The sequence below is a fragment of the Apis cerana genome, linkage group LG4 (assembly GCF_029169275.1).
Source record: "Apis cerana isolate GH-2021 linkage group LG4, AcerK_1.0, whole genome shotgun sequence".
In the NCBI taxonomy this organism is placed as follows: domain Eukaryota; kingdom Metazoa; phylum Arthropoda; class Insecta; order Hymenoptera; family Apidae; genus Apis; species Apis cerana.
The window spans coordinates 2,201,280-2,217,926 of NC_083855.1; the positions used below are offsets into that span (position 1 = coordinate 2,201,280).

General features: G+C 20.3%; 1 protein-coding gene across 2 annotated transcripts; it reads left to right on the top strand.

The window, feature by feature from the left end:
- Window positions 1–457: 457 nt before the first annotated feature.
- LOC108000078 (uncharacterized) lies at window positions 458–16,298 on the top strand. Of its 2 annotated transcripts, XM_017060234.3 has the most exons (9): window positions 459–1,196; window positions 2,149–2,333; window positions 2,824–3,008; window positions 4,715–5,104; window positions 10,118–10,285; window positions 11,973–12,199; window positions 12,276–12,478; window positions 14,698–14,963; window positions 15,401–16,298. In XM_017060234.3, exons 1-9 carry the CDS (start codon window positions 1,049–1,051, stop codon window positions 16,047–16,049), a joined length of 2,421 nt encoding a protein of 806 aa, XP_016915723.1. In that variant the 5' UTR covers window positions 459–1,048; the 3' UTR covers window positions 16,050–16,298. The 2 variants fall into 2 exon arrangements, with proteins under 2 accessions (XP_016915725.1, XP_016915723.1); XM_017060236.3 differs by lacking the exon at window positions 10,118–10,285 and having other exon boundaries at window positions 458–1,196.
- The last annotated feature ends 349 nt before the right edge of the window (window positions 16,299–16,647 follow it).

Below are 16,647 nucleotides of genomic sequence, written 5' to 3' on the forward strand. Positions count from 1 at the left end.
TTTCTGTACGTTTATGTATAGATTTAATACATCATCAGATTTATTAAGTGATTTTTTAAACTTTAACATTATTTTGAATTTTAACATTAAAACACTTTCTTTTAATTACTTTATTATCTAAAAAACATGAATATGAAATAAAGAAAAGAACTTATCTTTTTTTTTACGTAATTTCCATCTTTTGAATAATTGATGAACTTTTAGTACATTAAATTATGGAAAATTATTCTATTACCTTAGGCAATTTCTTTTTAAAATAATGATTCAACTTAGAATTGATTCTTTAATATGCAAAGTTGAAAAATTTCCATTTACAAGAAAAATATATATCATGCATGATATTATTTATATATAATTTAATTTCAATGATGAAAAAAAATAAATAATATTTTATTGAAACATTTTCACATGCATTGAAACTAAAGACAAAAGAACTACATCCAAATAATCCTCAGTCTACATTCGATCGTTGTCTAAAGCGTTTCGTGTTTCGTACAGATATTGATATATTTAGTGAAAATAGCTATTTTTTTATATTTCATAATATTTATCGAAATTAGATCAACAATAAGAATTTTCATCAATTAAATTTTTAATTAAATTTAAATTATTATAAAAATAATTATTAAAATAAATTAAATAAAATAAGTTAGAAAATAAATTATTGAATAATATACGAATTCAATTTAGAAATATTAATGTTATAAGTATAATCAATGCACAAATTTTCATGATTATAATTATGAAGATAAAAAATAAAAAATAATATACATGTATAAATTATGTATCTATAAGATGAAATTTCTAAAAGAATAAATGTTATCATTATCATTATTTTTTTCTAAAAAAAAAAATTTTTTTAAATTTGTCATATTACAACCAGATATTCTAAATGGATGGATTTTATTTTCTAAAAAAATAAATTCTTAAAAATAATTAAAAAATTTCTGATTACATTATTACAGTGAGATATTCTGAATAACGAATTAGAATAAATTTCTTAGAAATTTATAAATATTTCATCTTTTTTCATCATATTTATACAAAAATGAAAACGATATTTTTTATATTACCATTTTATATGGTAACTAGCGCTTGTATTTTACCTTCGCCATTAACATTGCAATTAATCTTGGAATTTGCTAAATGGAAAACATGGGATCAAATAGTGTTATTTGAGAATTTAACTTCTTTGGGTAAGTAAAATAAAACTTGTATATATTTTTTAAAATATGAATTTAATGTCACTTTTAATAATATTTTTCAAACGAAAAATTTATTATAACAAAAAAATTATTTAGATAATAAATTAATTTGAAAAATATAATAAAATAAATATCATTTTATTTTTAATAATTAAAATTAATATTTTTCACTTAAAAAATTTGAATCAGAAAAATGATTATAAAAAAATTGATCATAATAAAGTTGATTGCTTTTAAAAAATTACCAATTTTTTTTAAAATTTTAGTTTTTTCTTTTCTTCTTTTAGATAAATTTTAATAAAAAAAGTTAGAAAATAAGAAAAAAGTTATGTAATTATAAAAGAAATTATAAAAGATGTAATAAATTATTATTGTTATAAATATTGTTATAATAAATTGTTATTGTTATAATAAAGGTTATCTCGGTTGTTAGAAAAAACTTCTATTTCTAAGGAATTTGACATCTAATTATAAGGCTTGATGCAAATGATTTTTTATGTATGATCATCTTTGCTTGTTTTTCCAAGATGTTAAAGTCAAGGACAGAAGTATAATTACGCAGCAAAAATCTACACGTAATGTTAATTATAACTTTCCCTGTTAAATTATATCTATATTAAAAATTTTTTACAAATTATTTAATTATCGCTTTTCATTACCCAATGAAAAATATTAGGAAACAAAATATAACTTCGCAAACTTTAATTATATACATACATACATGTTGATTGCAATATCATAATTATCAATGATGATATTTTCCTCTTCAAAATGATTCACGTGCACGACACTCTTCGTTTCCATATATGGAAATATGAATGTAATGCTTAGTATCAAATTTAACGAATGTTAATTTAATCGAAGGTTTCAATAACATGACCCTTGTATATCATTCACAATTAAAATATATCTCCGCTTTCATTTAACTTTATCTTTGGCACAGATTGTGTCTTTACTTACACCAGGCCTTTGATCGCATGCTTATCCGATGAAGGAATCGGCATGTCAATTCAATCAGCTACTAATCCAAATATACCTGATGCTCTTATGATCCAAAAGCATCGCATTGGATCGATCGTTCTATTGGACGAACTTAACCTAACGGCCCCTGATAATATACTTTACGTGGTAAGAAAATAATCTTATAGGCAGAATTTATTTTTCAATATTTGTAGTATTTCATAATTTTGAATTGCATAGTTTTAGCATTAGTTTTTAGATTATATTAATATATACTCTATAACATATTTGTTTTCATAGATAAATAGACAATATTTTTCCAAGTTTTTCCATAAAATTTATGAATTTTAAATAAATATTTCAAAAAAAAATAAATTTCAATATTTATTTCTGTCGAATTGTTATATAAAATAATTTTTGATGTTAATTATTCAATGTTACTTTCTTGTTAATTATTCTATGTTTATCATTAATATTTTATTTTATGGACTTTAAGTTTTTAAAATCTTGAATAAAATTATAAATAATTTATAGATTATCATAATAATTATGAAATTATTGTAAAAAAACAGAAGATATATAGTAATCATAATTACAGTTTACACGGATTATATGTTCTAAATAATTAATTCGAAATGATATATATTCCATATTTCAGGCATCGCAAAAATTTCAGTTTAACTATTATGTTTCGTGGTTGATGATAACCATGAGAAATATGGATACAACAATCGATACTGTCCTTCGACATTTGAATATTGGTATCGATAGCGATGTAATAGTGGCAACACCTTCAACAACATATGAAATGATCCAGAAATTATCTCGAATATATTGGAATAAGTAATTTATGCATGTTATATTATGAATAATTATTTACAAAAAATTATTAAAGTACCGTTTTCAATAATTTTAAATATGAGAATATGATTCTGAATAATTTTTTCCTACATATATTGCTATTTTACTTTCTAAAATATTTGCAAGAAACTATCAATACATTTATAATGAATTCTGTTTATTTATTAAATAATTATTTACAAAAAGAGATCTGAATTTTCCTAAATTTTTAATACATGGATTCTGGAAGAAAAATCTTGAATAATTTTGTCCAAAAGATGGCCTCAAAAATTATAAAATAAAATAAAATAAAAAAAAAGATGTACACTATTCGAATATAAATCTTTAAAAATAAAATTATATATAAATTTGTATAAAATTGCAATCATAATTATAATAAGATATATTATATTAATCTATATTTAAAAATCTAAACTTTAATTTAATCTATACTAATTACTAGGATCAATAAAGTATTAATTAATAGAGTTAATAGTTACGAGTTAATTCCATTTTTTTTTGTTATAATTTTAAAACTACATAACTATATAACTATATTATATATTATATATAAAACTATATAACTATATTTAGAGAAAATGCATTCTTCAGAATTCTGCTTCAACATATTCAAAATTTAAAAAATTAGATTTGAGATTCCATTTTATGAATATTTTTTATTATAGATAAAATTTATTGTAATTTTTTGAGAAATCTTAAATTATCTTAGAGATTAAGATTAAAGTATGCTAATATGCTATAAGAAAACATTGTTTGAAATATTTATATTTATAAGATATTTCAAGATCATTAAAATCGGTGGGAATTTATAAATAATTATTATGTTATGTTTAATGTTTTAATTTCAATTTTTGATCGATCGTCGATTATTTAAATAAGAAATGCGTTAAAAGTCACATTCGCATTATTTGCTATCATAAATAATAATGAAAAAAAAGTATAAATAAATTCTAGAAACATAAAACTATTTACATAATTAATTAAAATATTTTAAATGTTAATTCAATGTTATAAGAAATTAGAAATTTAAATCTTATAAGAAAATTCAAATTAGACTATTATTATTATAACTATCATTCATTATATATGTACATATTATATTTCTTATTGAGAAGAATTTTGATGTTCGAAAAAAATAATTCAAATATGTTCTTCTTTATATATAATTCAAAAATTTGCTAAATTTTTAAATTTATCTTTATCTTTGACTCCATTTGATCAAGAATGTTATAAAATTAAAAATATGATTAAATTATTGTTTGATTTTTGATGTTTTATTCAGTATTCTTAATTAAAATTATAATTTAATTAAATTTAATATTTTTATAGTATTAAAATTGTTTTCATATATCATATAACTTTACTCACTAAATACAAATTAATATTGATTTATAATAATTTAGTATTTTTTGTGATTTAATATTGATTCATAGTGATTCAATTCTTATTTAACAATATTTAGTCACTTGAATAAAATTTGCAATTTTAATAATCTCTTAAAAATTCAATATCATATTCAAAGTTCCATTTAATTCGCTACGAAACCTGATTTCTATAGTTTTAATTAACCAAATTGTTCAAAATGTTTAATTTATGAAATAACCATCGTTAATTAACTTTTATGTTTGAAATTACTAATTTATTTTTCATTATATCGCAAATTCATCAATGAAAATTATGTCTCTTAGAACGTGTGCATCTTTACAACATTATGGAAATCATTTCGATTTTCGGGAACCACCAATCAAACATTTCAATGAAAATGCGTCGATGAACTTGAATTACGCGGTTCTTGAAAATGGAACGTTGCTGTTTTATTTTATTCACGTGTACAAGATCCGATATTCGGACAATACCAGTCTAGTGACCAATTTCCTCGGTTCCTGGAATTTGAACTCATGGTCTTTAAACAATCCGATCAGCGTGAAACTAAGAAACGAATTTAAAGGACAACCGATTATCTTTGGCGTTTTGAACGGAACAATCGATGGTCAAATGGATGTAAATGAGGAGGAAATGAATGATATTGCGCCACTTCTCGATTTCGCCAGCTTCGTCACTAATAGTGTAAACGCAAGGTATAATACATTAGATTGAATTATATGAGATTTAAATTATTTTAGATATAGAACTATATATAGAATAGAATTAGATAGAAAATTTTTAAGAATCATTAAAGGAATTACAATTAAATTTTTACAGTATATTATAATTTTTAAGATTTAATTGATAATATATTTCGATATTTTTTATAATTTATTATTTATTTCATTTATTTCATTTTATTTTATTTTATTTTATTTATTACTTATTTTATATTTATTTTATAAATATATAATATATAATATATAATACGTATAAAAATATTTATCATATCAATAAAATATAACAGTATTTCGATTTGAATAGTACTGACAAAAATTTTTTAATATTGATAATTTTCTTAATTTTTAATTTTAAAATAGAATTCCTAAATTGTGTCATTAAAAAATTACTAATCATAATTTTTTTCATTTTCATAAAATAAAAAAATAATAATTTAATAATTTTATATATTTTTTTTAATATGAAAATAAGCTTTTTATTTCTTCAGTCGTTTTAATTAATTTGACAATAATGAAATATTTTTATTTCTTAAATTACATTTCTTAATATTCTTATATAATAAAATATTAATAGATTAAAAATAAATATTGGATATAATTGTATAATTTTTTTCATGGAATGAAAATCTGATAAGAAAATATTTCAAAGAAAAATTAATCTTTTTTGAATATATAAATTGTATAAAATATAAAATATAAATTATATATGCTATAAATTTTAATAAAATATAAAAAAATTCTCATAATATTTTCAAAATATTTCAAAATATTTTTTTCGATAAAAGATTAAGATCACATTGAATTTTTTACATAATACTATATATTTTTGATTTCATATTATTACTTAATGTATCCAAATGAATTTAACAACTTCCATATTTATGATTTTTACAATATAAATAATAATATAAAATAAGAAATATATAGTGTCATATAAAAAATTCAATGTAATCTTTTCAAAAAAATTTTGAAAATATTTTACAGTGCAATTTATAGCATTTATTTATATATTTATAGTATATTAATAATAAATTGACTTTTTTTCAAAATATTTTCTTCTGTCTCACTATTAGAAAAATCATAATAAGTGTTTTTTTGGATTACTTTTCATACTATATATTTTGTAATAAAATTTTAATAGAATTATTGCAACATATATATATATATATATATATATATATATATATGCATATATTTTTGCGATATATTGAAATGTTCTTCAGATTGATTGAAATTTACATCTAATATAAAATATTTTTCGTATTTTATTTATTTGAAGTTCATTATAAATTTTTTTCTGTGGAATTATTATAGTTTTTTTATTACAATTGTTGAAAATATTCTTTTAACCAATTAATTATCTAATTAATTATCATTAATAATCGATAATATTTCAGCATATGAATAGTATTTTTTTTTTAAATGAGATCAAACTTTAATGAGATCTTCGAATGAAATTAATAATGTAGAATTGAAATGAAATGCATGCATGAAAAATAAATGTATTTTTGTATACATTTTTATTAAACTTTTTTCTAAAATTTTACAAATTTTTCCATAAAAGAAAAAATAGTGGCTGAAGGTCTAATTTTTGAATCATTTTTAATTATTAAATTAATATCTTTATAATTAAAAATTCTTATATGAAATCCTTCAAATAATATTCTCCAATAATCTTTCTATTAAAATTCAATTGCAATAGGAATATATTTGAATGAATTATATTCTTCGCAAAAGAATTAAATATTTTATAATTATTTATGAATTACAGTGAATCTGATCTTATATTTACAGCAAGCAAATCAAGCAAATAGATTTTTTACGATATCATAATTTATTCATGAATAACTTTTTTGGAACTAATTGTTACTAATGAATTATTATGTAATTAATTTACTAGTAGGATTGAGAAGATTTTTTTTGAATAATATAAAAACAATTATATTTATAAGTTAAAATGTTTTAATAAAAAAATTTTTTCACTATGATAAAAATTCCACTAAATTAAATTTTTAATTTAGTGAGAGTGTATATAATGGATTATATTTGGAGCAATTTTTTTATAAATGAAAAATTTCCTTGAGAAAATCAACTCTTAAAATTTTAGCATTTTTTTTTTTTTGTTTTGAATATTGAATATACTTTTCCTAAGATTATTTTTTACAAGATGAGGATAGAAACTGTTATAAAATTATATTTAAAATTTCGTTTTATCTCATAAAATTAAAGTTGTATTTAAAAAAACGAAATAGAAAAAGAATTTGAACTTGAATAATCAATTACATTTTCAAAATATTCCATTAAAAAAAATATATTATATTATATTCTATCATTATATTTTATTATGTTTTACAAACTTTCGTTCAAATGAAGTTTCGTTCATGAATCAGAATTTTTTTTGATTTCGACAATACCATTTATCGATCATGTTCACAAATATATATTTCTATTTTTACAATCATATTTTATTTATAGCAATATTACAAATAATATTATAATTTTATAGATTCATGTAGATGCAAGAATAATTAATACGTTATTATTATTATATTATTACTATTATTATTATAATAAAACACTTGAATTCATTCCAGATCATAGGTTAAAAATTGCGTCATATCGAAAGAAAAAATGTTAAGATATTGACAAACTTATATATATAAGTTTGTATAACAAAATATGAAAAAAAACATATCATGGAAGATAATTGTCTGGTGATTCTAGTTATCATAAAATTGATAATATTTTTATTTTATTTTAATAAGTCATCTTTATGTAACTCTTTGCAAAGAAAAAACTTCCGGAATTATATTTATGCAAACTGTTCAGACAAAATAAATGGAAAATTTAAGATGTGAATCAAGATTAAATACAAAAACAAAAATTAATATAAAAAAGTATTCCTTGTAATTTATTTTTCAATTAATTTATAAGTATTTTTCAAGTTTAATTTATAAATGATTTAATTTAATTTTGCACTGAAATAAGATTACGTTACATTTCGGAGTTGATTTATTTAATAGAAAATTAATTGTTTATAAATTGCTTATAATTTCATAAATAAACTCCTTTTACATAAATCAAATTGAAATCAAAAATAACAAAAGGCAAATGATATAATATGATAAATTCAAAATCTATATTTGAATACAAAATTATAAATTTATTATATACATTTATAATTATTTTAATTAATAAATTATTGAAGATCAAAAAAATTACAAATATTTATATAATATATCTGTATTTTTCATAGCATTAGATTATAATATTATAATATTTTTTTCAAATAAATAAATAATAAATGCTAAATATACAAAAATTTGGATTCAAATTTGATGAATATTCACTATTTTTTTTATTACAAATATAATTTTATTATAAATTAAGAAAATTTTATTATAAATAACAAAAATATTTTATATAATAAATATTTGTAAATTTCTATCTTTAAAAATTATTTACTGTGTTCAGACATTGAAGAGATGATATCCAGACATGCACAAAGAGCTTAGATAATGCTATAATGTCGTTTTTTAAGAAAAAAATATTGTTAATCATTTGCTTTACATATTTAGAAACAATTCGACATAACTAGTGGTCAATAGTGGACTTGTTTTTTGAAAGGATTTTTATAGCCATTCTCAACGGCAATTAGCATCATTCTATTTAAAGAAAAATGGAAACACATGCAGAACATTTTTGAAAAAATAACGGACTTGTTAATGGCATAGTCTTCGGACTATTTTAGGGAACTTTCTTTGATCCGGGGTGTCGCTCAATCAAAAGATTGATTTTCAGCGAATACTCATGTGTATCCCCTATTGAAGATCCACAAGCTTACGAGTGGAACATCACGGGAACTTCAGAGTCCAGTTTGAAAAAAAACCCTTAAAAGCTTGCAAGAATTTCTAAAAGAACAGAATCAAAACACTAGAACTACAAGAACATTGGAACTACAGAAACTATCAAACAACAACAACCACAACTTCTTGAATTTCGAACTTTAATGACAATGGACCGTCATTAGCATATTGCCAATAAAGGCAAACTTTGTTTTTGATCTAGTGAATCGAACTTGATAACAGTGAATTTTGTAATAATTAATTTTACTATTATATTTCATAACTCCAGGAACAAATTGGAGCTAACAATTCAATAAAATAAATATAAATAATAATGGAGTTTACAATTTTACTCGACACTGTATGATTTAAAATTATAATTAATGTACATATATCTATATTCTAATAATTTTTTTATTAATTTCTTTTATTAATATATCCATTATTTCTTTTTATTAATAAATAAAAAGTTCAAAAGTATAATCGAGAACAATATCAATAAGAAGTGAACATTATTAATTGATAGAAAATTCATTAAAAAATATTGTCTTGTTTATCAAATGAGAAGTAGATACAATGCACAGAATTTAATAATTAAGTGTATGAGAAATAATTTAAAAAATATGATTTATATATTTCCTAAAATTGTGAAAATGAATAATCTGTAATCTAATAAAAATATTTTTAATTTTTTTAAAAAATTTGATTTTTTTTATATAATTATTTTATTTTTTTATTTAAATATTACAATTTATAAACTATTACAATTTAATAAATATAATGATTATTAAAAAAAAGAGTTATTATTAATCCGGATATTTCTAATTTTAATTTTTTGTTATTAGTAATTTGGACATTATTTAAAAATATTATTTAAAATAATTATAAAATACAAATCATAAATAATTATGTAAAATCATTATAAAATCAAATTGTTATTTTTGATTCTCTTTTTTTCAATAAATTTTATTTGGTTTAATGTTTAGAATCTTAAATTTTTTAAGTTCGAACATAAAATTTATTTATAAAATTTTTTTTTTATAAAATAATAAAGTAATATAGCTATAAAGTAAACGAAATATATACAGTATTAAAGTAATGATCAATCTGCTTAGTATTTAGATGAATGAAATATTTGCAGCATTGAACTGGTGTCGCATGAGAAACTAGGTACTTTGAATAATAAAGTTTGGAGTAATCTACTTGGAGATGTTGTGAGTGGAGAAGTAGATATTGGACTGGGATATATCACTGTGAACAAAGAACGACAAGCGGAAATGTCGTTTAGTCATCCTCTAATTCGCTATATGTGAGAGGAATATTTTATAAATTACGAATTTTTTACAACAATAAAAATTTTTAAAATGTTTAAAAAATTTCTATAAAAAAGAAATTTCTCTAAAAAAGAAAATTATTATATGGGTTTCGATCGAATAATATTTAATTTGTTATGGCGATTTCTTATAAAAAAAATAAGAAAAAAATATAGAATGAAATTTTAAAAAAAAACATATTTGTATATGCATTAACAATTAAGATGCAGTTCGTTATGCGATGCTAACATCTTATTGTAACCGATAATGAAATATATCTAGAATATTTTTTTGTATTTTTTATATATATTTTTTTTTTTTGCAATCCAATAGTTGTAAATACTGTGTAGACATTTACAAACAGGACGCTTGATAAATTGTATTTTAGCCATGCATAAAATAAATTCTAAAAACTCCATGAGATTTTTGAATTCTTTTATTAAATGATATTGAAATATTTTGGAAATGAATAATAAGTAGAAACGAATAATACTTATAAGTGAAACACTTGTGCAAACGAATAATAAATAAAATAAATTGAAAAAAAATTATTTCAAATATAAAAAAAAATATACGATTACATTTACTCGTTTTATTTCGTATAATTTTATTTTTATTTTATAATTTTATTTGTTTTATTTTGCAATAATATATTCTGAATGTAACTCGAAAATTGATACAAGGATATGATATGCACATATTTAAATTTCAATTTTAATTTTAATGAAATCAAAATTATGCGCATGCAAACATAATAAATGAATTTAAAAAATGAATTATGAATGAATTATATAAAATAATGTTTTTGTTAAAGGAAATGAAATCAGCAATTTTTTTATTTTTTTGAATACAAAAGCATTTCTAATCAACTTTCCATGTAAATTAAATCATTAATATTATTTTTCTTTTTATTTTTCAAATTAAATTGGAATTAAATGCATGATATTTGTTTTATAAATGAAAAAATATTAATAATCTGTATTATAAATTAATTTTATTATTTATTATTAATTATAAATGAATTTATCCAATATTATAAAACTTTTCAAATTCTATTTTTTAAAAAATTAAGCTTCAAAAGTAATAAATTTTATTCCTTTTTATCTTTATCGACACATATTATTCGGTCGAATACTAATATAAGTTTATAAGAATAGCAATTTTTCGTATAGAAAAATTCCGTGATATTTTCATTTTATTTCTTGTTATTTCTATTATATATAGAATTCAAAATTTATAATACAAATGAAGTCAGGAAGATTTTATAATTCGAAATAAACATAAAAAATAAAAATCAACAGTAATTAAAAATTAAAGTATTTATAATATAAATTAAAGTAATTAAAAATTGAAAGTACAATGATTATTTTATTATCATTATTTTTTATGTTTCATTCTCATATCTTAAGAACAGCAATCTATAATAATATCGGTTATTATATGAATTAATAAATATTTATTAACTCTATATTGATAACTAACTTATATTGATATTCAAATAAATTTTGAAAATGAAGCTTCTAAATTTCGTTATTCTTCATTTTTATCTTATTTTGATCCATAAAATCTCTCTGACCTCATTGTGAATTTCAGATTATCTTATATAACTTTATATATTGAAATTAAAATCTACGTTCTTGATCAAGAATTATATATTATAAATAATGTATATATATTTTACAGGAGGAATATTTATTATCATCCATTAGAAAGTGGAACAATGAGAGACATATTTCGTCAACCATTTAATAATTACTTATTAAGTTGCGTTGCGTTCACTTATTTCGTCATACTAATATCTATGGGATTGATCATTTACACAGCAAAAACTGTTTTACATTATAAGGAAGCGAAACATGTTGGAATAGGAGAAGCTGCACTTTGGTGCATCAGTATAATGTGCATGCAAGGTTTTATAAAAAATATTTATAATTGAATTAATACATATTATTAATACATATTTAAAAAGAATTTTATTAAAAACAGGTTCTCCATGGACACCATGCAATCCATCAGGAAAAACAATATTGTTATTCACTTTGATATTCGCTTTGGTGATGTATAATGCTTATGCAGGTTTCATTACTTCAATTTTATCAGTGCAAGCAAGTGGTATCAAGTCCATCACCGATATTTTATCACACGATTTTAAATTGGGATACAGTATTACTGATGATGAATATATTAGAGTGAGTTTATTAAAAGAAAGATAAAAAAAATATCAAAAAAGTAATTTCTTATCGATTTCAATAAGTTTGAAATATATTGTTAAAAACATTATTTTGAGCAATCTATATACATATATATTCAGTAATTGACTTTAATTTTCAATCATTTTTAGTTATCTTTTTATTATGATTTATATTTTTAGAATAAAAATTTTAGTAAAAATATCTTTTTGGAATATTTTTTATTGTTGCTATAATGATGTATAAATTAAAGATATTTACGTATGATAAATATGCAAAAATTACAATTTTTATATATTCTTTTTTTATATTTATATTTTTTATATATATATTTTTTCGATTCTGATTATTCCTCATTAATGTTTAATATTTTTTGCAATTTTATGTATAGTTCAAATATATTCGGATTCTTTTTTAAAACTGAATTTTTTTCTCAATTTATCATAACTACCGGGTATATATACTACTATAGATAAATATATTTTATAATAATTTATAAATATTTATATGAAATCTATTAAAGTCAAACTGATCATTTTCAATCTCTTTATTGTGGCTAATAAGTGTACTTTAATATATAAAGTGTTTCTAAAATCATGATACAAGTTGTTTAAGATTTTGTTTTCAAATTAATTAAGTTTGAAAATTTTTAAATAATTAACTATTTTTCGATTGAATTCGATTGAATTATTAATAATTATTCTATATAGAAATTCTATGTAGAATTATTCTATGTAGAAATAAATAAAAAATAAAAGAATAAAATTGTTTTATCGCTTAAATTCTTGTTTTTGAGAAAATTAAAATCGAACTATCAAAGCGTTATGTAATTTTCAAATTTTATTTTTTCGAAATTTTTAAATGAAAGAATTTAATCTATATTTTTCGCTTACTTTATGCAAAATTAGTTCCTATTAATAATTAATTCATATTTAATTGGGCAATAACCAATTTCATTTATATTTGAAAATTTTTAAAATTTTATTTATTTGAAAGCAAAGTCTCAAAATAAAAAAATATTATTCTTTGTTTTCCACTTATTTTTGCATATAAAATCAATATATGGTTGCTTGTACTGGAGACTTATATATTAAATTTTGAGTAATTTAAACTTGAAACACATATCAGTTATTTAATTCAACAGTTGTAAATTAAATTACAACTATTGTATCTATTCTAATTCTATGATATTAATATTTTATCATTTATTATAGATAATTATAATCACAATTATGTATACCGAAATAAATAATAATAGTTAATATATATACATATGTTTTTTAATTAAAATCCAAAACACATACAATATATCAAAATACTTTTACATAAAAATTTCTAATTTATTTAATGAATTTTTGATTCTCTCTTAATAATATTTTATTTTACTGAACTTTTAATATTTTAGATATCGAAAGTTATTTTCAGAAAATTTTCAGAAAATACTTGATTGTTGCTACAATCAGATTGAATTATACAAATTTAAAATACAAATTATACTTTAACGGTTATTAATTAATTTAAAGAAAAACAAATGTGGTTTGATATGATTTGTACATATTGATTTATTATTATTATTATTGATGGTTATGATACGAAGATTTATCGATGGATAAAATTAATTTGATGAAATGGATGTATAAACACGATGTAATACATATACATGAAATATATATTGCATGTATATATTTTTATATATATATTTGAATATAAATATGTAAAGCATATCTATTTGCAAAAAATACAAAATAAAACATATATTTTTTAATCATCATAAATCATATTTTTTTATTCAAGTTATATTGCTTTATTCAATTTATACATTTATTTGCATAAATATTTGCAATCCTGTGAATGAATCAAATTTTAATGATCTTAAAATACAATGTAAGATAATCTTAAGAAAACTGACTTTTCTGTCACGACTTTGATATATTTTTTCATTTTTATATATCGTTAAGAATATAATATATCATAATCATAATATAATATAATTTTATCATAATATAAACAGTTGGTATAGTATTCAATGATATAGTAGAAAATTGAGATTAATTATCAAGTACATCAAATATAAAAAATAATTAAATCAAAAGTATATGTCTAAAAAATATACTTATTGAAATCAGTGAGGAAATAATTTTTTGCAAATTGTCAAAAAAAAAATTCAAATTTGTAACTTTGTTTAAATATATATAATTTTTCCTTATTATTGCAAAAAGAATGTAAACGATAGCAATCTTCGACAATTATACATAAGAGCGTACAATAACCGAGAATCTAAATTGGATACAAGTTCTGGACTTATGAAGGCCGTGAAAGGACATTATGGTTTCTTCGTAAGCGCCACTCTTGCACGTCGCACTCTCAGATCCACGTTGATTCAAGAACGATGCACTTTGAAGGAGCTATCCCTTCCACAAACATTCACGATGGTGGCTTTACCCATGGCTAATTCTTGTCCTTACAAAAAGATCATTAATTTAAAGTACGTATTCTAAAATATTGAATCTTCTGGATTTTCAATTTGTGAATCACGATCCTCAAAATAATCAATTGCCGTGATTATTTTTAAAATAAAAAAGGATAAACTTATATTATATTGATATAAAAATGAACTGTCATTAAAAAATATTTAGAACATTATTGCATTTCAATTATTAAATGATATTTCAATATTAATATTATTCTATTATTAATCACTTTAAAACATATTTTATAATTGAAATATGAATTGAAGTATATTTGAACAATATTTCAGGTATTGTAAGTGATTTCTTTTTAATGTCATTTTATCCTGACTTCTTTCATCTTACTTATTTTTTTAACATTTTATATAATATTAATCTATATAATATCATTTTTTTAAAAATGAAAAAAATGAAAGAAAATTTTTAAATCTCTAATTAACGATATATTTTTCAGCATTCTGAAAATACGAGAACGAGGTGTTCTGAATAGGATAACGGAACAAATGTTACCAGAGATGCCTCGATGCAAATCATCAACTACGTTTCACAGTGCTAGATTAGCCGATGTTTACTCTGCCTTCTTCATCTTGATCGCTGGTGGTGTGGTGGCTATCTCCATTTGGATCGCTGAGAAAATTTGGCATAAAAGGCGACAAATGAAGGAAACAATTGTGCGACGTGTGCGTCAACGTCGTCTGATACCCTCTCGCCTACCTCATTTACCTCGTTTTAAATCATTCTCGCATTTCCCTTTCCAATCACAATTGCATTCCCATAATGATCCTCGAAGCGAATTTTCTCACTATGATTGCAAACACAATTCATCGATAAACAATGATTGTTTCGCATCGAAATTATCCATATCTACAAAACATTCGAGAAAAGAAATTTCGTTGAAAAAAAAAAAAGAAAAAAATGATTATATAGATTCAGATGAAGATATTGATCGATCTCGTTACGAATCAAAATTTTTCACTTGGAAAAGATACAGTAATTTAAAACGAGCGAATTGGAATCAGTTTTCAGAATTTCCAAGATCGAAACTTGATAGAAATAAGATTGATAGATTGAAAGATAATATAGTTTTTCCTTTTCATTATTGATTAATAAAGAAGTTAGGTTAGACTTTAGAAACTTTATGAAAAATGTTGAAGAAGTTGTGAATTATTTTGCAACATTATTGGATTTATTTATTTTTTTTCTGTAGAGATTTTTGACATTATTTTATGTTTATATGTAGATGGCAGAAAAAAAATGATATCAATGAAATACTTGTATGGAATTTGTCGTTATTTCATGATGTATCTTAATATATTTTTCTACAAGAAAATTATATTATACTTATGGATTTGAATAAAATGTAATTTATTATAAGTTTTTGTGAAATAAAATATAATAAATTGTTAATAAATATAATTTGAACGTTGCATATTATTAAAATAAACTATTTCGGAATCTTTATATAAATTTATCTTTTTTTTTATTATTGAAAAGTTATATTGTCACATTTAGCTGTTTTCTAACTTTACAGTCGTCTCACTTTATTTAACGGAATATTAAAATGATACTTATAACATTTTTATCGAACATATATGAATTTTTTGATTGTTATAATGTCTAAAAATATTTCACATTTTAATAAATATCTTATTTATGTTAATAACTGAATTTAAAGTTTGATTTTAATAGTCGAAAATAATT

What these genes read in the sequence shown, in the direction of transcription:
- LOC108000078 (XM_017060234.3), top strand. Translation starts at nt 1,049, where the DNA reads ATGAAAACGATATTTTTTATATTACCATTTTATATGGTAACTAGCGCT. An exon ending in TGAGAATTTAACTTCTTTGG is followed by an intron (nt 1,197 to 2,148) that starts GTAAGTAAAATA and finishes TCTTTGGCACAG; the next exon opens with ATTGTGTCTTTACTTACACC. An exon ending in CTGATGATGAATATATTAGA is followed by an intron (nt 12,479 to 14,697) that starts GTGAGTTTATTA and finishes TATTGCAAAAAG; the next exon opens with AATGTAAACGATAGCAATCT.